We start from the raw sequence: 21,772 nt of genomic DNA, 5'->3' as shown, positions 1-21,772 counted from the left end.
GATTTTCATCTCTCCCATTTGTTTTATTCTTTTTTTTGACCAATCATGATTTTATTCTGGAGGAAGTTGAGGTAATGAAAAATAAGCCTGATTGGTTATTCTTTAGTCTTCTTTTTTCTCCTGTCTATTATGAATTGTGTGTGTTCATATGATATGGATAAAGTAACACCTGTCACCTAACACTTGAAAAAGGGGAAACAACAGTCATCCCCTTTATCTTTTCCTCTGAGTGTTGTGAGATTTATAACAATTGATAATTCTTTTCTTCTAATTTGTTTCTCTGAATTATTTTTAATCATTATTGCTAAAAGTTTGGAAGGGGATCCCTAAAATCGGAAAAGTAGGCAAAATTCCTTACAACATTGTTTGGTAACAAACAATCCCAGTGTTACATTCACACATCTTTGAAGTATGGGTGCAAAGGACATTTTGTCTGATAGCTAACAATTGTTTGATGAACAACCAGGCAAAACAAAAAAGGGATATAAAATACATATATACACTGGTGTGCAAAACATAAACAATGATTGTTTGTTTTGCTGTAATTTCACAAGAAATCATCACCTGGGAGACATGAAATTCAGAATACAGAGACAGTAGTTTGTACTTCAAGGATGAAGAAAGCATACTAGTGCAAAAATGAATAGAACACATACAGTATGGAATCAAAGCCTTCTTTTTTATTGTAGTTTTGCACTGAGTGTGCTGACTGCACACATTTTGTGTGCTCTCATGTCACCTGTGATGTCTTCCTGCATATGAATCACCTTTCTACTGAACTGGGTGTTCATTGTACTGATCGCAACAAGCCCTTTTCTACAATTTCATATCTGTCTGCTTAAAAATTATGTTGTTGCTTAAGTTTTGCACACTAGTGTAGTTTAAAATACAATAAAATTTTCAACTTATTATTTAAAGAGAGTACATTATTATTAGCTTAAAATAAGTTGATTAAAATTATAAAGATTAATGTTAATAATAATCCAAGAATGTGTGTGTGTGTGTGTGTATATATACATACATATACATATATACATACATACACACACATATATATATATATATGTATATAATAATAACAACCAGTAGATCTGATAAGCAGATAAGCAATAGAGTTCTTACCTAGGAATTGAACTCTCAGAATTCAATTCAATCCTCTCCAAAATGTCAATCCCAAAATTCCAGGATTAGGTAGATACAAACCTTGGGATTTTGAGATTGACAATATACATGGAAATAAAGAAATTCATTAAAAGATATTACTTTTTATTGAGTTATTTGAATAGCCATTCAAGGCTCAAGGTTAGTTAATTTGTGTTTAATTTTGTAACTGAACTGAAGGATCCATGGAGACAATGTGACCAACTGCCTTTCATCTTTTCTACCCACCGAACCAGTAAGCAGGCTGTCATTTTGTAAGATCAAGACCCTAAGAATTTTTACTTTTGAGATTAATGAAACATTAATTAGTAAGCTAAAACATATTACAAGAGCCCATATATAAAATTTTGTTTGGATACAGTTAATATCATTATAAAAAAAAAAATAAAAGTATATCATGATAGTTTGACACATAGCTATATTTATATTTACATATAAAATAAATAAATCTATAATTGACATTTTCTTTGGTTAATGCTTTATAATCTATTATAGATGTCTTACAGTATTTCATACAAATAAGAATGCAACTGTCTTTATCCACTAGGGCAGGGTTGTCCAACCTTTTTTCCTAATGGGCCAAATTAGAAATTTAGGTACATTCAGTGGACCACAAAGGTACTTTATATAAATATATGCTTTTAAAAAGTTTAAAATTTTAATAACAAATATATATAATTATAAAAAATACTGTATTATTGATAGTAAAAATGAAATTATACTCACACAAAATAAAAATAAATTCAATGCGATTTTTGACATTGCCTTCCTTTTATAATATTGCGAATATCTGCTTTTATGGTACTAGTCTTAATTCTAAGAATGTTAGTTAAATGGGAATCACTCAACTTATTTCTTTCAGCAGTTTTGATGTTTTTCATGCACAAAAAGAATTGTTTACAACAATATGTTATGCATGTGGGGTAATACAGTTATCTAGATAAAACAGTTTTCTAGCACCAATTACATCATTACAATATCAAAGTGTATCCAGTGAAACAAGAATAATTTTTACGACATACTTTACCAAAATAAATGAAAATGTACCGAAAAAATTTAGGGTGCAGTGAGCCACATAAAAATATTAAGTGGGCTGCAGGTTGGACATCCCTGCACTAGGGCATACACTATCTACCAGAAAGTAATTGGACACCCCCTGCAAACAGTGACATTCACTGTCTTAATACACATCATGGCTGCCATGGATAAATATCAAGTGGGAAAGAAAATCAGCATTGGTCGCATGCAAAATGCCATGCAGTTCAGAGCTGTCTGATTTTGAAAAAGATGTAATCATTGGTTATCACAGAAATGGCCATTCCATACGTGACATATCCAATTATCTATTTTAGAATTAAAATAAATAAACTGTTTATCTTTGTCATTTCCAGTATTTGTTTAAAATTTTTATGGAAACACAACTTCCCTATCATCATATGTCACTGCATGCCACTGATAATTTTTCAGAAATAAGAATAATAAATTCTGGGATTTCAGGACTGAAGAAATAAATTCCATAATCCTGGTATTACAATGCTTATTTTTAACAAGATAACCTACTGAAGATTTTTAGCAGTTGCTTGATGTCCTGTGTGAATTTTGTTGCAGACATCCCTTTTTGTTTGAGTTATATAAAATATACATTGAAAGATATTATGATTAGTGTCTTGATGTGTGTGGTTTTGTGTGTTCTTTCCAATCTGTTGTCAATCATATTCATATCTCAGTTCTAGACCGGTAATATATATTTTGAAGGTGGGTTTATATGGCAGATATAAATCTAAAACTTGAAATTTGAGCTGAAAATCTTGTGGTTGACATATATGCCAGAATGTATGATGTTTTTAAATTATTAAGAAAGATAAGTGCTTACATATGTTCAAAATTATTATATTATTAATCAAGTCTAGTAAACACATTTAACTAAACCTTTACATTAAAAATTTTTGTTACTGGAAGTTAAAGGTTTATTTAAATGTGCTTATTAATTTGTTCCAGTACTGAGAAGGTAATTTTAATCAAGTCTAATAAATTTAATTGTTATTTGAATTACTTTTATTGTATTGTATAGATTCATTTAACTTCCTTATAGTACATATGGCAAAAAGAGAAACATATTAAAAAAAATATTTTTTCAACAGTGTAGTTTGTTTATTCAGAGCCAAAATTTATATCAATCGTCCATGGGCAATTATGTGGCAGTTTCATCAATTTCAGTCACATCCATTACAGAGTAGTGAAATGGATACTTGATCACACTAGATGTTTTCTACCATAAGTATTCCATTCAGTAGCAGACAAGATTAGAATTACCAGCAGTTTCTAATTCTTTCAAAATTTTTATATGTATATTATTATTTTTTTTAAATTTTATCTTTATATTCACTCCAAGACTGATCATATAAAAATGATTTTTTTTTTTTTTTTTTTTTTGCACTAGCTCAATAATGTTTTCATCATAAGTCACTATAACTTTTGAATGGAAAATGTTTCTTGTTGGCTGTTGTTTGATAACATCTATCCATAAGAATGATTTTGATATCCATAAATGTGTCATTACTAGGCAATGGTCTCAATGGTCTATACAAATCCATTTTACTGCATAATATTATATAGCAGAAATTAATCTCTATGGTACTATGGTACTAAAAGAAAAATGTTTCATTTAATTGCCCATGATCAATTAAGTGAGTCTGTTTACATGGCTGAGGATTTATGATAACCATTTTAGATAAATATATTACAGATATATATTATCTGAAATATATCTTTAGTATAATGATTTTCAAACATTTCTTAATATTAAGGATATTAATTTTATTGAAGTAGGGAATGTTAGGTCATTAATAATTTTGATATTATATCATGTATATGCATTCAGATAGATATCTAATTGAACAACAAAAAATTGCAAACTAATCAATAAATTATATGTAAATCCAGTTAGTATTTGGGATAGAAATGATCTGGAAATACTAGATCTGTTGTATTATACTGTATGTCTTCTTAATGCTCACATGTCAAAAAGCATAAAATTTAAATAAAATAAATTATCTGTTTATTAATTTAGATAACACAGTGCACTCTTGGTAATCTGAATTAATTATTATATCAAGTTATTCAGATTAGTGAAAAGTTTAGAACATTGCTCTATATATAAAGAAAAAGAAATTGAAAAGGACTATAGATGAACACACATATATTTTGATATACATATTTATGTTAAGATGTGTAGTACATATTAATTTTACAAATTCAATGTTTATACAAAATATTAATCGACAATTTATTTTTGTTTTTGACTTTTAATTTAGCTTCAGAACAAGCAAACTTGGTTCAAATTAATACAAGTTTGGATTAGGAGTCCATTGGCTTAAAGCAATATATTTTATTTGAAATAACTAATTTTGTTTTGATTGTTTTATAAAGAATGTTTCTAGAAGACAAATTAATATTTAATTAAATTTTTTTATTATTTGTTCTTACATAATTAATTATTATTATTCTGTTTTTTGTATTTAATAGTATAATTAAAAATGACAATCTAAAAGTCACAAAATTTTCAGTTATACAGTGGAAACTCGCTTAACAAGCATAATTCATTCCAGAGTCTTACTCGTAATGCAAAACACTCATTAAGCAAAACAATTTTTCCCTTAGAAATTAATGTAAAATACGACCATGCTGAAAAAATGCTCAAATGTTTTATGTATAAGGTTTATTCAAAAAAAATTGTACAGTATTCACTGTTAAGGAGTGTGAATCTCATCATCATCATTTCTTCTAGCGCGGAATGAACCAACCTGGAATGAGAATTCAATTTGCAGAAACAAAAAAAAAATCACAGCTAATATGTTTGATAAACACTCCAAACGATATGCTAAATTCTTGGGTTATGTAAATGCTATAATTAAATATTAGAAATTAATTAATTTGACTAGAGGTAGGCAGTTATGTTTCCATCTTGTATTAAATTTAATAATTATAAATAGTTAATTTTTAATTCAGACATTTCTAAAATTTAATTTGGAATTGGTCATTAAATTTAATGACCCAAGAATTTGGCATATTGGTTGGCATGTTTATTATATAACTGGCTATGGTTGTTGATATTTATACGTAATATGTGTTGGAAAAATTTGGAAAAATGTGTGATCAGAAGTGACACTAAGATGCTAGCGGAATGAGTGCTAAACACAGACTGATGGAGCGTACCGCATGTGCACAATTTTGGACTTCCCCTCTCCTCATCACTCATTATGCGAGGCAAATTTTTACAATTTGTTTTGCTTGTTATGCGAAATACTCGTGCGAGGTGCTCGTTAAGTGAGGTTCCACTATATTTCCATTAATTTTGATGAAGTTCATGATGATTTGTCTAATTTCCTGAAATTTGATATTTCTGGCAAATAGATCACTATTTTTTAATATCTGTTTGCCATTTGCTTTTATTATTTAAATTTTTACTGGGTGAATTTCATTCTGGAATATTTGTTAGTAAATTTATATAAATTTATGTTTTGAAATTGTCTTCTTTAAGTTAATTAAATGAATTTTTTATATTGTAATATTAAATATTATTACAAGAAAGAATAAATAAATTTTAAAATATAACAGAAAATATTAATTTATAGCAGGTTTTTATTTGCATTTGAAATAATATAACATAAAGGCAATCAAAATGTTGTAATTAATCATTTCACAATAAATATATACATATATATATATAATTTTTTTTTTGTTTTATAATTCACTACATTTTTATAAAGTCATAATGAATTTATTAGCACTGTTTTTATGAAAATTGTAGATAAAGAAACATTTTCATATATAAACCAGTATTTACACATTTTCTTATATTTCAGTATTTCATATATAAACCTTTATAAAACTGTTGAAAAACAGCTTAAAATAGATCTTCAGAATTATACAGTAATTTGCTTTAAGAAAATAGCAGTATTAAGGAGCTGTTCATTAATTACATGTACAGTTTTTGAGCTACTTTTAACTCCCCTTCCTGTTATGTACAGTACCTTTAGCAAATTTTTTCCTTTTCAGTTATGTTTACAATAGTTCACAGACCTGATAATGAAGAAATGATTTTAAAAAGTTATGAAAATATTTTCTGATAGTTTATTTACATGATTAGTAAGTGAGCTTATAAAAACAAATTTGAATGCCACTAATACAAGTAAAAAAAGGACCATGCAGCCCACAAAAATACTTTGACTTTTCCTTCCCCTTCATGTACTTTTAACAAACTCATTTCTCTCCTTAAACTGTACACATAATTAATGGGTGCCACCTAAGAAAAATGCTCTATTAGTTGAGACTTTTTAAGTATATTAATTTTTATTTAGAATCATTTTGCTTAAGTTTTCTGTTATGGAAATATTCCATTAATATATTGAGTTTTTGATTCAATAGACATAGGATTGGATACATATTGCAAAGAAGCATTTGAATAAGTATCTGAATTTGAATCACCAAGCATGTTTGGATTTTCTACTACATAATACAGCTTGTTTCCTATTCCTTCACCAGTATTCATTTCAGTTATTATATCAGATTCGTCGGTTTGTGCTGAATATGAAATATTGTTTTTATGTTTTATTTTATGAAAAATCATTACTACCAAAATGATAAGTATTACACATACAAGAACCACACAAGCTATTACAATACTATTTGTGATCTTTTCTTTTGAAGTTTTTTGTGTAATAAGTTCTTTAAATGTTGGAGCACTTGTTAAAGTTTCCATTTTATAAATATTTGTTGACAAATCAGTTGTATAATTTTTTAATTTGTAACCTGTATTCACTACTTCATAACTGTTATCATTTGAGATTTTTCCATTTTCTAAAGTTGTAAAATTATCTGATGCAACTGGTTTTATTGTTGTGTTATAGCCTTTGATAGTAACTTGAGATGTGTATGCTTTTTGATTTATTGTTGTTATTTCTATAGAAATTGTTGGATTTTCATTTATAAAATCTTTCCTATTTAGAAAAATGATTTGTTTATTTTTCATAGCAGGTGGAGATGCACATAAAATACTTTGTTTTTCATAAAAAGTCACACTTGTTTCTGTTTTTATCCATTGGATTAGCCAAAGAATATTTTGATCACATTCCCATATATTTTCATTTAACTTAATCATCTTTAGGTTAGGGAAAAAAGAAGGGAAATCTTGACGTAAATTTTTTAAGTTATTGCTTCGAAGATTTAACTGCTGAACATTTTTAAGATTTTTAAGGATTTCAGTGGAATTTACTATTATTTTCGTTATTTCTGGACTGTCGTATAGATCTAAGTTGATTAGATTTTTAAGAGGATAAAATAAGCCATTTTCTAAAATAGTTTTAGATTTAGTTCTTGCTAAATGCAATGTAGATAATTTTGTTAATGGCAGGAAACATTTAGATTCTATTTTTTTAATATTATTTTGAGAAATATCCAATGTTTCTAAAGATGTTAAGTTAGCAAATAATCCATCAGTTAAAATTGTTATCAAATTAGCCTGCAGATCTAAATGCTGCAAATTTTTCAGATCATAAAATGCACTGTTAGAAATATTTTCTATTTTGTTTCTTTGTAAAAACAATTGCTCTAATTCGATCAAACCTCGAAAACTGTAATTAGGCAGGCCGATTAAATGATTTTCTTCGATATAAAGCGATCTAAGACTTGAAGGTAGATTCGATGGTACATTTGTTAATTTGTTACCGTTTAACCAAAGTCTCATCAAGTAGTTTTGATTTGAAAAAGAGTTATTTTCAATTTCAGTTATGTTATTATCGTCCAAAACAAGTAAACCTAAATAAATATAACTGTCAAATTCACCTCGATGTATTACAGTTAAATTATTTTTGGCCAATCGAAGATCTCTCACGTATCTTTTAAGACCCTGCGGAACACTGTCTATGCCAATTCGAGATAAATCAATATATTGAAGTCTTGTACTAGAAAAAGTTAAGTGAGGAAACTTCATAAGAGGATTATTGCTGAGTATTAAATGAGCTAAACTTTTTAGATATTGAAAAGTTTCGTTGTGAATATAGTTTATCTTATTAGAATCTAGATTCAAATATTGTACCTTATTTAATCCGGTAAAACTGTTTTCTGTTAGTCGAGATAGTTCATTGGCTCGAAGATTTAATTGTTCCAACTCTCCGAGATATTGGAATGCTTTTTCAATATCAAGCAGCTTATTTGACGAAATATCAAGGTAACGTAGCAGTTTCAGCCCTTCGAAAATGCCTTCTGTCAAACTGGAAAGTAGATTTTGATTCATTTCCAATCGAGATAAATTTTTCAATGCATTAAATGTTCCAGCCTCTATAGTAGTAATTTGCATTTGTTGCAGTTTCAGTTCTCGCAGGTTTATCAAATCTTTAAAATCCTCGACAGAGAGAATATTTTCCAAAAAATTCCTCAGTTCTAGTTTGACAGCCGTCTCCGGTAAATCTTGTGGGATTGCCCATAATCCATCACCTACACAAACTACGTATTGTATGTTATCATCACAGAAACAAATATCGGGACATTCGGTGTTCGAGAACGTCAAATTAAGAAATAATGAGAGAAAAACAAATAATAATCCCTTAATATCCATTAGAATACTGGTTTAAACAACTACTCGTTTGACTAATTTACTCCTAGTCTATTTCCCGTATTGGCATTATCTCCGGAAATAAGCTGTGATTCCGTTATTACAAAGTTTGATTTATAGTTTATTATGTCGATTTAGAAGAAAATAAATGAGGGTATATCAAATTATTGTAATAAAAATCTATAAAAGGCATAATGCTGAAATTTTAGGAGTTTATCTTGTTTTTAATTTACTTAATTAATCTGAATTCATCCAAATATATTAATGCTAACGTTTAGTGGAAACATTCGACGACCTTGATCGTAGATATACTTCATATACATTTAATTTATACGTTTAAATTATGTAAATTATACATTCGTGAAAATATATTCAATTAAATCGCATAAATTAAAATTTCTTTTATATTATTGCAGATCCGGGCGATAATGCCAATCAAAACGACGAACAAGGTATTCATGAAAACCATATTTAATATATGTTATATATTTTAATAATTCTCAGTTATTAAATGTTATTAGAAATAACATTTCTTCTCTTGATTTTCAGAAATTGAAGACAATATGACGGAAGAAGGTATGTTTAATTATCAGTTACCATAATAATGTTGTTTGCATTATCAACATAACTGTAAATAATTTCATTGTAGGACGATTATTAATTTAAGTATTAAAAATACAATTCTAGATTAATTTTTTGGGCGTTATAGAATACTTTATAAAACTTTATAGATTTGTTTTGTATATTTGAAAGATGTATCATATAGGGTAAACATTGGTAAAATCGTGATAAAATTAATTATTCTTTAATTACCGGACATATATTTCGTAAATGGAAATGTTAACTACTAATTAAAGGGATCATACTCTCAAGATAACAGCATTGCTTTGTCATTATAAATGTATTTATATCTTAGTTTTTTATGAGCATATTTTTTATGTTGCATACAGGTGGTTATTTCGTGATATCATGGGTAAGTTCGTGACAATATATTGCTCATTTCGTGAGAAGATACTTTAGCCTATATATATTGGGTTGCAATTTGTATTAATTCCTACTATCTTCTGTCTGTTTCTGTCCTTCCTTAATCGCGAGAACGTAGTTGACTAGATGAAAGACGAGACCAAACGTGGAAAGCGTAGGGAAAGGAGGCCCGATTAACTATAGGGACCTCCGGTGCGAACCGGAAGTCACGTTACTTCAATTCAAAAATTTTTCCCTGAAAGGAGTTAGATAGATAACCGGCAAAACATCATTACTAATTTGAGATGGAGAGCATATATTTTAAATTAAATAAATTTAAAATGTGATTGAAAATTTTAGCCCGACGTTGTGACTATGTGACAATAAAGAATTTTTTGTATATTGAACACATTCCATCCTCGCGGTGGATGTAAAAAGTTTATCTTTTTCACGAAATCCCCAAACTCACATTAGAAGGCAAAATTGATGGAAAAAGATCGAGAGGAAGAAGAAGACTGGACTGGATACGGAAGAATTATTCATAGAAGTCACAAAAGAGAACAGTGGTATTTGCTGGCCGCCAACCTCCCTTAGGAGAAGGCACGGACAGAAGATCTTTTTCACGTTGACGATATTTTGATGCATCTCGAGTAGCAATTTCGTCATATATTGGTTATTTTGTCGTATTTCCTTTTGGACCTAAAAAGTATGGCAGATACTCCGAATATATTCAACTAACATTATCTATAAGTTACATATATTATTATTTTACTTCTCTAACCGACGATTATTAATTATTGAATAGTAGTTGTGTTTGATGTCTAGAATTTCACAACCAAAGCTAAGAATGTTGTCCAAAGAGCTAAGAAAATTTAAACGCACAATACAATAAAAAAAATAATAATCACGTGTTTAAATATATCTCCAGTTCTTAGTTTATTGAAATATCAAAGAATAATTCACTTACCATCAATATTTTGTTTGTAAATTTAAGATATATCTAGTCTCATTCAACACTTCTACAAATTTCCAACTTTTTTTCGTCTTACAATACGGATCTTTTTGCTAACACTTATAAAATGACTACTCAAACAAACCAAAATTTTCAAATTTAATATACAGGGTGGTAAAGAAAGTCACTTAACACCTCTGCTACAGAATATAGAATGTACCCAAAGTTAATTTGCTCGTATCAAGAATACATTAGACCAAGGCGGAAACAGACTAATGTGTGTTACACGCACGGCCGCCATTTTGAATGCAACTCCGAAAGTTTAAATGGGAAGGGGATCGTGTGACACATCATTTAGGGTCAGAATTTCACAAGGAATTGATTGTTGAAAGATTTTTGGTCTACCTCGAACGGTTACAGAGTTGTTTGTGTTTCCTTTCTTGTTACAGGTTGAAGAACAGACAGCACAATGCCTCTAACGCGAGAAGAACGCATCGTAATTATCTTGATGGCAGGGGAGAGAAGTTCCAAGGTGATTGCACAGGCTTGAACGTTTCTTATCATGGACCGATTCCATCTCCCTGAATTTCTGGAGTAGGTTGGCGACTGCTAGGTGTGACACAGGCACTTGGTGTGACACAGACACTTGGTGTGGATGACATTGATTAAAATCCCGTGTAATCACCCTGGAACTTCTCTCCTCTGCCATCAAGATAATTACGATGCGTTCTTCTCGCGTTAGAGGCATTGTGCTGTCTGTTCTTCAACCTGTAACAAGAAAGGAAACACAAACAACTCTGTAACCGTTCGAGGTAGACCAAAAATCTTTCAGCAATCAATTCCTTGTGAAATTCTGACCCTAAATGATGTGTCACACGATCCCCTTCCCATTTAAAATTTCGGAGTTGCATTCAATATGACCGCCATCAAGATGGCGGCCGTGCGTGTAACACACATCAATCTGTTTCCGCCTTGGTCTAATGCATTCTTGATACGAGCAAATTAACTTTGGGTACATTCTATATTCTGCACTAGAGGTGTTAAGCGACTTTCTTTATTACTCTGTATTCCACACTATCTGCGAACAAAATTTCAAATCTTATCTTACACTACTTATTTGATAAATATGAATTTAAAAAGTATCAAGAAATTATCAATATCACGGAATTACCAATGTTCACTCTATACAACACTAACAATTTTGTGCAGATTATGCTAATTAAATGTTTTATGCAAGATTTTTAATATTAATTTTAATTTATCGGTAATATGTAAAACTTGATTTATATAAGGATGAATCAATAAATAACCAGCCGGGGCAATATTCCATGCTGTTTTTTTGTCTTGTTATTTATTGATCCATCTTTATAGATATAAGGCTTTCAGATAATTCCGTTTGTGAGTTGTAAATCTTGTTAACTCATTAATTAATTAATTAACAAGATTTAAAAAGACAAACACAAAAAGTAATGTGGTACCATTAGTAGTGAAAATAACTGCGTATGCACAAGAGAAGTGGAGATAAGCAAGAGCAGTTCCGAAAAATTGTCAAAGGATTACAGAGAAGTGTACGACAATCGCTTGTTTAATTATGTTGTGGTTGTTTTTTATAGGAGAGATTTACTTATAAGCACTGTACGTAGAAGGAAACAGGAAAGGAGTACTAATTTATTATAGAATAAATTATTGTATAATGTAAATGATTGTATAATGTATATAACGCGTTGATAGCTCTTATGACTTTTATTTAAAAGTCTATTAATATGATACGAGAACAGAATTTAAGAATATCAGATTGAACTTGTAATAACGTTCATTTATTAAAATATTTTCGTAATTTCATACTTTCACCATCGAGAAATTTATTTATTTATTCCGGGAATAAATTTCCTCGAAATTCATTTGTTCAGCTTAAAAAACAAGAAAATATTTGAACACGGGCACTTTATCATGACATATATTGAAGATACGTTCGGTAGAACGGCCTAAAAACGTTCAATGGCTGAATGCGTCCATGCAAAACATCAGCACAGTCAGTTTGAGAAAATTGATTTTCGCAGCTAGGAAAAAGAAATTTCAATAATTGATCTCATTAAAAACTTAATTTGATGTTTGAAAGTTTATGTATACAATCAAACCTGTTTTTTATGCGGGGGATAGGAGCCGCATAAAAGAAAATGCATAAAAAAAATCGCGCGAAACTTCACGAGTGGCTATAAAAAATAGTTTTCGCAACACAATTAAAAATATATTTTTTTATGCGGTGAATAGGGACCGCATAAAAAAAGTCTCACGTAGAAAATAACTCGAAACCGTACGAAATAACTAGGAATTGCTTTTTTAACTCCTTGGGCCTTTTTCTGCAACACCTAATGGGGAAAAAATCCTCTAAGAATTTTAATTTTTATATTAATTAATTATTTCCACTTAAATACGAATCTAACATTAAAAAGTTAAAAATAATCGTTAAATAATGATTTTATTTGATAAATATAGCTGCAGGAAGTGTTATTTCATTTAACAAGGCGTGAAATTTTACACCTGCAGTCTAAAGCTGGAGGGGAGCTAACTTACCGCATCTGTTCAAATATAACATAATATTTATGGTTTTTATGCTATTAAAATAAGAGGGGACCGAAATAAACGTATGAGAAAAAAATTTTACTGAATAAAAAATGAAAAAAACCTGCTGATGTCATAGAAAACAACCAATAGAGTTTTTAAAAATTTTACAGGAGTCAATTATGTTCCAATTTGATTGAAATTTTCATATACCGCACAAAACAAATCGCACAGAAAAAGACCGCACAAAAACAGGTTTGACTGTATATTCAAATACAGTAGTCCCTCGTTATATCGCGCGTGTCTGAAGACAAAACAAACGAGCGATATCTGTCTTCCAGTTTTGTCTATTTTCGATCTCGATGCCATCTTGCTTTTTTCATATAATGATAGTTTCAAGGTCGATGCACTAATAAGTTTTAATTGAAAGTTATATCTAATATAAACAGGATAAAGGCTAAATGAAATTATTAGCAATGAAATGTTTAGAAATGAAATAAAACTAGATATTGTATTCTTCGTATAGGCCTAATATAATTGAATTTAAACGGTTTTTTGTTCAGGAAAAGTACTTAACCGAAACGAAATAAATATTCGTTCATCCTGTCAAATGGTTATTGAGATCTATTAATAAGTTAATACTTTAATTCAACGGAAAATTGTAAAGAATTTTATATGCTCAGTCTCGCATGGAGAGGCTCAAAAATGCATTTCACGGATTTCGATGAGCTTTCGTGTAGTTATTCTGGGGCTCTAAAAAGTATCCCATTAAAGTAATAGGTTTCACTTTCGCGTTTTATTCCAGAAAATTGTGATTTTAAGACTACGACGAATCGCTTTCGAACCCAGGAAAGCGGTTGATACTGAAAACAAGTAATTTTTATGTATTATTATTATTATTCATTCATTCCAACCAAAACTCGAACGTTTGATAGTCGACAGTTGGAAGAGCGCTCGTCCACGGATTCTATACTCGTGTATACTCGAAAAATTTTTGTTTTGGTTTTTAATTTGGCTATTTTTATTTTTCACTATAAACTACGATGATTTTAGAGCTAATACTATTTCAACCAAATAAATTGCTTACAAACGAGGAGTATAATTAGGAAGGTAGTGAATAATTATATAGGCCCTATATTGATAGTTCTTATTTGTTCACAACGCTCTCTGGAAAAATTTTACACATACTGATGGGTGGTATTTGTAAGCATGCAAATCATATTGTCATTCTATACCATGCGCACCAAATAAATGTAAGAATCATGCTGCGATCACACTTACGGTTCTTCTACCGTTAGACTGCACATTATTAACATTTAGAAAAGTACGTTTTTCTATTTTTAATTGTCAGAGATATTGTACAAGGCGCACGATAGCATGGCGTTAAAGATAGGTGCCGATAACTGATGCGTACCGGTACATGAACTTTTATAGAGTGCGTCCGTTGTAGAGTTCTCGGTTTTTTCTTGGAAAAGTGTCGGATTGGTCTGGAGTTACGCTATGAAATATTTCAGCTGCCTAAAGAAGTAAACACCACGTGACACAGTGGAAGGTATAACTTTCACAGTCCAAATAGGCACCCACGAAAGTCGTACCTGCTCATTTCTGTCCATTTCATGAATCGAGTACAAGGCAAAAACTTATACAAAATTATACTCCTTGTTCATAAGTAAATTATTCGGCTGATTATAATACTAGCTCGAAAGTCATCGTAGTTTATACTGAGCAATAAAGAATGACAGTGAAATAGACCGATTTTTCTAAGCTTCTCCTTGTCAGATTATTTTAAACTAATTTTATTATATCGTGGTGTTCAGTTGAATAACAATTTATCTCAAAACAATGGACTCGCTAAATAGAAGCACTTGTTTGTAATATAAGTAATGTTTTTGATTTTTCGTACTTGAACTTTTATCTTTTTACTTGCCAATCAAAATGTTAATAATCACACGAGTTTTGAATCATACTATTATTAATAGGTTAATTTATAAATGTAAGTTTTCTGTAAAATCAGATTCATAGCGGTATGGGACTCTGACAGCCTTTTAATAGCTTATTATAAGTAAAGAAAATATCAATTAGACAGTCTGTCGAGTCTCAAAGAATTTTGAGCGATACTCGAAAATTAGTTTTAAAAAATTACATTTTGTAGTTATTTTAAAATAAACAAATTATTTTTGTTGTTAATATTGAGTTTTCCGTTACAAGTAGGCCTACAGTATCGCTTAATTAAGTGTTGATATTTGTAAATTATGCACAATTCATTTTTATATGTGTAGGCCTATGTATTTTATACAAGCGTTGTTTAATTCTGTTTTTAGTTATTAAAGTCAGGATATTTTATTTAATTTATTTTGATAATTGAAGAATTAAAATTTTATTCTGTGTGAAAAAATATATAGGCCTACATTAAGATAGAAAATCTTGTTTAGGCAGGGTTCCGTTTTGGACATGTTTTACTGTATTTGTTTTTTAGATAAATTTTTTCTATTTTTAATTTTTTTTCTTCTATTTATAAAAATTTTCTATCAAAGCAATCTCTGATTAAAAAAAAAAAAAATTAGAAGTCAGAGTACGCTTTGGATTGAGAATAGCGAGTTGAGGCCGAAGTTTTAAACGCGAAAACGTGTACATCGGACGTTCGGCGCCGCTTTCCTGTAAGCCTAGAAGTTTGACAATGGCGTTTGGAATGTCGAGCATGATTCCACTGACTTTCCAAACGCCATTGTCAAACTTCTAGGCTCACAGGAAAGCGGCGCCGAACGTCCGATGTACACGTTTTTGCGTTTAAAACTTCGGCCTCAACCTCGCTAGTGATGTAACGAATATTCGGTTACTACCCGGTATTCGGCCTATTCGGCCTATTTTTCACTATTCGGCCGAATACCGAATATTTAAATCACTATTCGGCCGAATACCGAATATTTAGTCACTATTCGGCCGAATATCGAATACCTAAAAACAGGAGTAAGAAATAACAAAAACACAGTAAATTAATCATTTTGGTAACTTTTATTAATGCTGAAAATTAAACTATAATTATTAAAGTTAATAAGAAATAGCATCTAACTCTAGTATTAAATTATTTCGTAATTAAATAATATTATAGCGTTTATCTAGCCCGATATCTTATAGCATTGATGGCGTGTAGGTTAGAATGTATCGGGTATCAATGTTATTGTTTTGTTAATTATGTTATATTCGTATTCGCGTATATTTTAATATTTTTTACGATATTTTAAAATGATTTACGAAACGTTTTATTGAAACTTATCGTATTTAAAGAAAGAATTATTTATCAATTTCCAGAAGATGAGTAACTAATTTATAATTTATTTTATATATAAAGCAAAGAATGAGCATTTTTCATTATATGCAAAAGATAACATTTGAAATCATGTTAATTTTAAAAATATTGACAAAAACAATAACAACAAAATATCACAAAGCTTCACAAATAGAAACACCCCAATAATATATTTGAACTGTTCCACAACTGGGGAGAAACTAGACTATAAATCTCCCTACTAAAGTATATCCTTAGGGTACTATTCAGTCTACAAATACGTAGTAAAAACAAAATTTTAGTGCTTAATTAAAGAGTTAAAAAGATCGATTGCAAATAAAATAACTTATAAGTTATAACTTACATCTAAATACCAACAACTGCCGAATCGTATCGGGCTATTTACGGCTATTACATAAATTATAAACCAATTTGGCACTAGAGGTAGACATTAGGCTCTATCTCATATTAACTTTAATAATTATAATTTAATTAATTAATTTAAATAATTTAGACCTACTGAGAAGAAAAAATCGTAGTGACAGCGGGCCAATAGAGAGCAGGGTGCGCGATCTTTGCCATAATTTTTGCGCACCAATTTTCGTACGTGCGTTAATCAAGCCGAATAGTTTGGCCGAATATTCGGCCATTCGGCCACGCTCCTGGCCGAATATTCGGTATTCGGTTCAGGTCGAATATACTATTCGTTACATCACTATCGCTAATGTATACATTAAAATTATTTCAGTGTTCGTATTTAAATGCTTTATCTTATATGGCAAGTGTGGTGAATTTCGATATATAATTTTTTTTTTTTTTTTGGTAATTGCGCATATTCGGTAGTACGTTGATATTGTGCTTGGTTTAGTAAAAGTGATACAAATATAAGAGTATTTAAATGTTTCAAGCCCTAGATTCAAGGAGAAATTAAGAAATTCGAATTATATTATTAAAAGGTAAAGACAAAATAAGTGAATAACAGTTTAAGATTATATATAGTAACATATGCACATATATACAAGGATTTATCGATAAATAAATTCATTTGTATAAAATTATTTTAGAAGAGGTAGATTACTGCAGTATAAGGAAACCGACTTCTAATTTTTCCCAAAATTAAAGAAATTGTTGGAAGATTAGCGTTTTTCGTCGGTTGCCAAAATTCAAACTGCTTTAAGGGAATTGATCGAGGAAAAACTATAATATTTCATTCGTAAAATGCAAAAATTGATTAAACATTTAGAAAAATGTGATTAAGTTAATACAATATGTGTGACTAAAATAAATCATTGTCATTATTTTTTAAAACAACGCATTATTACGGTATATCTTTTCTTAAATTAATTTTATAAAAATGGAAATCTTATTTATCAGTCGGTCCTTGTACTTTATGTATATACAGTATATATTTGACTGTATATGTAATCTTTCGATAACTGAAACGTTGTAATATTTTTCAATACAAAATATATAGTATTATTTTTATTATATAAAATTTTATGCTTTAAAATGTTTGAAATATTTTAAAACGTTATAAATAATTCTCTTAGATTGAGCTTTTTCTTTTTACTGATATTTTACTGATTTGATCATTTTTGAATACGTATGATTTATTTTGTGTACAGTAATTAGAATAATACAATAATTAAGAAGTATCGATAAAGATTAAATTCTTAAATCCTATTGCAAAAGTTATCATCAGCTTCAAAATTTATAATAGATAAAGACGATTACAATAATTAGATTAAACAGATTTTATGTTGCTTGTATTACTTTGTTTCCACCTAATTCTTTGATTGTGAAAGATTGCTTTCTTCTTTTGCAAGTAAAATATCCATTAATTATCTATTTCATTTACAATAATGATGAATTTAAACCATTAAAAGGAATTTATATTTTTATTATTATTATTTCTATAATATCAATATATTCTCCTTCTGGTAATAACATTTTGAAATAAGAATCTTGAAAATGTGACATACAAATAGTTGAGAAATATTAAATACATCATTGTATTTCGCCGTCGATTTGTTAATGAATGAATTAAACGAAAGTTATAACACACAGTTTAATTTTTAGTTTAAAAATTTTTTCTAATAAAATTATTTTATTTTTTCAATTAGAAAGTTGCAGCGCATCGTTTATCAAAATTCGTCTTGTGAATCAACTTTAGAGCTTCACACAGGTTATTGACTGATGTTGAATCGGTTATTAAAGTAGCAATAATTACAATTATTTATATTATATATTATACTATTATAGTTATCATTCTGACAACCGAACGATATCTTCAAATTTGATTAGTAGTGTCTGTTGGTCTGTAAACTGCCGCGAAAAGTTAGCGATTTTGCCTTTGTTTTTGCCTCTAAGCACCATTTATCAGTCTATGCGTATTGTAAATAAATAAATAAAACGCAGGATTTATTTAGGTGAAAAATCGGATTTTAGCGTTCCACGAACAAGTTTTTAATGTTTTTATTCTAAATAATTGAAGTGTTATAAGATGAAAGTAATTATAATAATTTATACTTGCTTTCCTCCTCTCCTCTTTCGTAATAATACAGTATATTATTTATTATAGTCACGTATCGATAAATTTCGTTAATTTGAATCAAATCTGATAAATACTCTTGAAAATTGTTTATGAAAATGAAAGTTAATGTATATTGTAAAAGCGAAAATTTTTAGTAAAATTACATTGCCTCACATAAAATTAAAAAAAAAAAACATTCGTCATATTTTATTAGCAATTAGTAATTCATATCTCGACCCGTATGATTATTATGAGAGTTATAATAGTTGTATGGATGTTCGGTAAAATCATGTGGTTATCAGAACGTGTGAAAGTGGGACTTCAGAATATTCAGCTGCAAGGCATTGCACACGTGTTTTCGGGATTTAAGTAAATTTAACCGTACAGAACTGTAACATATTTTTATAATAAACTACAATTAATTAGATTATTTATGATAAATGCTGATTAATATATAAAATAAGTGTTAAATGCCTCCTAGATTACAAGTAATAAAATAAATGATTTTTCTTGTAAAATCAACCATTCATTTTATTATTTGAAAGTCTAGAATGCATCGAATAATTTAATTCATCTGGTGTAACTTTAAGATATATCATTTCCATAAACTCCGCTTAGTCTTATAGTTTCTCATAATCTGCATTATTTTTCTATGAAGTGTTCCGTAATTTGTGTTTTAATTGGGCTGCAATTGTAGAAAAAAATTGTAGATCTATAAATTCCCACTGTCTGTCTTTCCTTATATTATTGTTGGAGGATTCTGCAGTAAGTTTTCTTTATACATCATCAGAATCAGAAGGCTCTCGTAAACCGAACATTTTCTGGAATTTCTGAATTACTGCAGTTGTCCATTCTGGAGAATTGAGTTTTTAATCTAGTATCAGTAAAAGTGTTGAACTGAGAACCGATTATCTCATATTTCATTATTCTCCCAGTATGAAGTTAAAATTATCAAAGTCCAGAAAGAGCACGTTATTTTATTTTTTTCGTTTAGTTTGTACAGGTAAATTCTACCGGGAATTACATCGAATGTAAAACGTTCAATTAGGTTTTTAATTTAGGCTTATGAAGTTTTTATATTTATGATATTAATCTGTGTATTTTTTCCATGAAATATTTTTCAAATTTTTGATAAATTACACTGTATAAATATATTGCGTAACTGTTTACAGTTACGCAATATATTCATTACCCGAATTTGTAAATCTAAATACCGTATTTACTCGCATATAAGACGAGGTTTTTATCCATTTTTCACTGCTTCATAAACCTAGGTCGTCCTATACGCGCGAGCGAAGGATTCTTTTCGTTTTTGTATAATTTTTGTAAACTGTGTATTTGCATTTTTTACCGGATTCTCACCTTCTGGTGTTTAAAAACATAAGTATTTTATCTGGTCGTTTGAATCGTTCTTGTGTATTGTCAGGAGTAAAGATGAATAGCAATAGGAAAAGCAAAGCTTTTGAATTGAATTCCAGATTGAATTCCAAAATCACACGGGAGCCCGATATAAGTTTTAATCTATTCCCACGTGAAAATAGATGATTATTAGGAAATCAGAATTCGGAGAAACAGGAGGTGAAACTTGGTACACAGTTAGGGCACGTCATGAAAACGCACACTAAGAAGGGATTTTTGGAAATTCCCCCGCGGGGAGAGAGGGAGAGAATTAAGGCTTAATTTGAAGAACGGCTTCTACTGTACTATTTTAGGTGCGATTCCTTGTTTTCAACTAAGTTTAGTCTTCATTGAGTACTTAGGTGTATTAAATTGATAACATTTCAGACATTTTTATAAATACTTTTATATATTTCGATTTTTTAACCAAATGTTCGAACCGTTTTAAATTCGAATTTGTTATTGCATATTTGCTCGATTATAGAACGATTGTAAACGTTCCAGAAAATTGATCAAATTGAAAACAGTTCGTTTGATTCTCTGCAGTTATCATCATTCTCAGTGGTAGGTGTTATATAACAATTACTATGGTTGTTGAAATACTGAATATAAATGGTGTTTGCTTGCAAAATCCGCGGGGGCGAAGTGACGGGTAACAGCTAGTATTAAATAATTTTCATTAATAATACTGATACCCAAGTTTTATATTGTAGTACAGTATTATTATAAATGGAATACTGCCTCGTAGATGCACTTGTTATTTCCCCTTATTTTCTATTATTATATCCGTATTCTTCTGTTGATGTTAAGTTATCTGTTTTCACTAAAGAATTTGAATAAAGACCAAATTTTAATCACTGAACACACGGTGTCTTAACCAAAGCTGCGTTCGGGCACACGTAACCTAAGTGACGTGACGTGGAGTTTTTATATGCCAGGAATCTATTTCACGGGTAACGACGTCGTTACGATAGAATCGATCCCGAGTCGATTTTGACGGAAGGAATCTTAAGTTCAGCCAATCAAAATTGGCCTATCCTGCCTCGAGGGAATGACAAGGGGAGGAAAAATGGCAGAAAGCAGCGTGTTGAAAGTGAAAAATCTAATTATTGAAATAGAAAAATATCCTATTTTATACAATCTTAGACGATTATAAAAATGTTGATACTTGATTGGCTAACCGTAGAAGTTCCTGTGAATATATGAACACTTGCACGTAACTTAACGGAAGGCAGAGACGTGACCTTGAATTAACGTAACGAATTGCGTTTATATCCACTGAAATATCAAGTTTTATTCAATTCA

The 21,772-nt window shown here is 29.6% G+C and overlaps 2 protein-coding genes across 5 annotated transcripts in view; one reads left to right on the top strand and one right to left on the bottom strand.

Moving 5' to 3' along the window:
• The window catches only part of LOC136989040 (protein timeless homolog), a 110,263-nt gene that overhangs the window by 59,539 nt on the left and 28,952 nt on the right, over positions 1-21,772 (top strand). For all 4 annotated transcript variants that reach the window (XM_067287096.1, XM_067287097.1, XM_067287099.1 and 1 more), the window contains 2 exons: positions 9,190-9,225; positions 9,323-9,349. In XM_067287096.1, the coding sequence (XP_067143197.1) occupies positions 9,190-9,225; positions 9,323-9,349 (63 nt within the window). The remainder of the gene's footprint in view (positions 1-9,189; positions 9,226-9,322; positions 9,350-21,772) is intronic.
• LOC136989049 (leucine-rich repeat-containing protein 15-like) lies at positions 5,801-8,813 on the bottom strand. The gene has a single exon (XM_067287135.1). It carries the CDS (start codon positions 8,774-8,776, stop codon positions 6,545-6,547), a length of 2,232 nt encoding a protein of 743 aa, XP_067143236.1. The 5' UTR covers positions 8,777-8,813; the 3' UTR covers positions 5,801-6,544.

Source organism: Centruroides vittatus, unplaced genomic scaffold (genome assembly GCF_030686945.1).
Source record: "Centruroides vittatus isolate TY-2023 unplaced genomic scaffold, ASM3068694v2 scaffold_435, whole genome shotgun sequence".
NCBI lineage: Eukaryota > Metazoa > Arthropoda > Arachnida > Scorpiones > Buthidae > Centruroides > Centruroides vittatus.
This window is presented reverse-complemented; position numbering and strand designations above follow the sequence as displayed.

What these genes read in the sequence shown, in the direction of transcription:
- LOC136989049 (XM_067287135.1), bottom strand. Translation starts at nt 8,776, where the DNA reads ATGGATATTAAGGGATTATTATTTGTTTTTCTCTCATTATTTCTTAAT.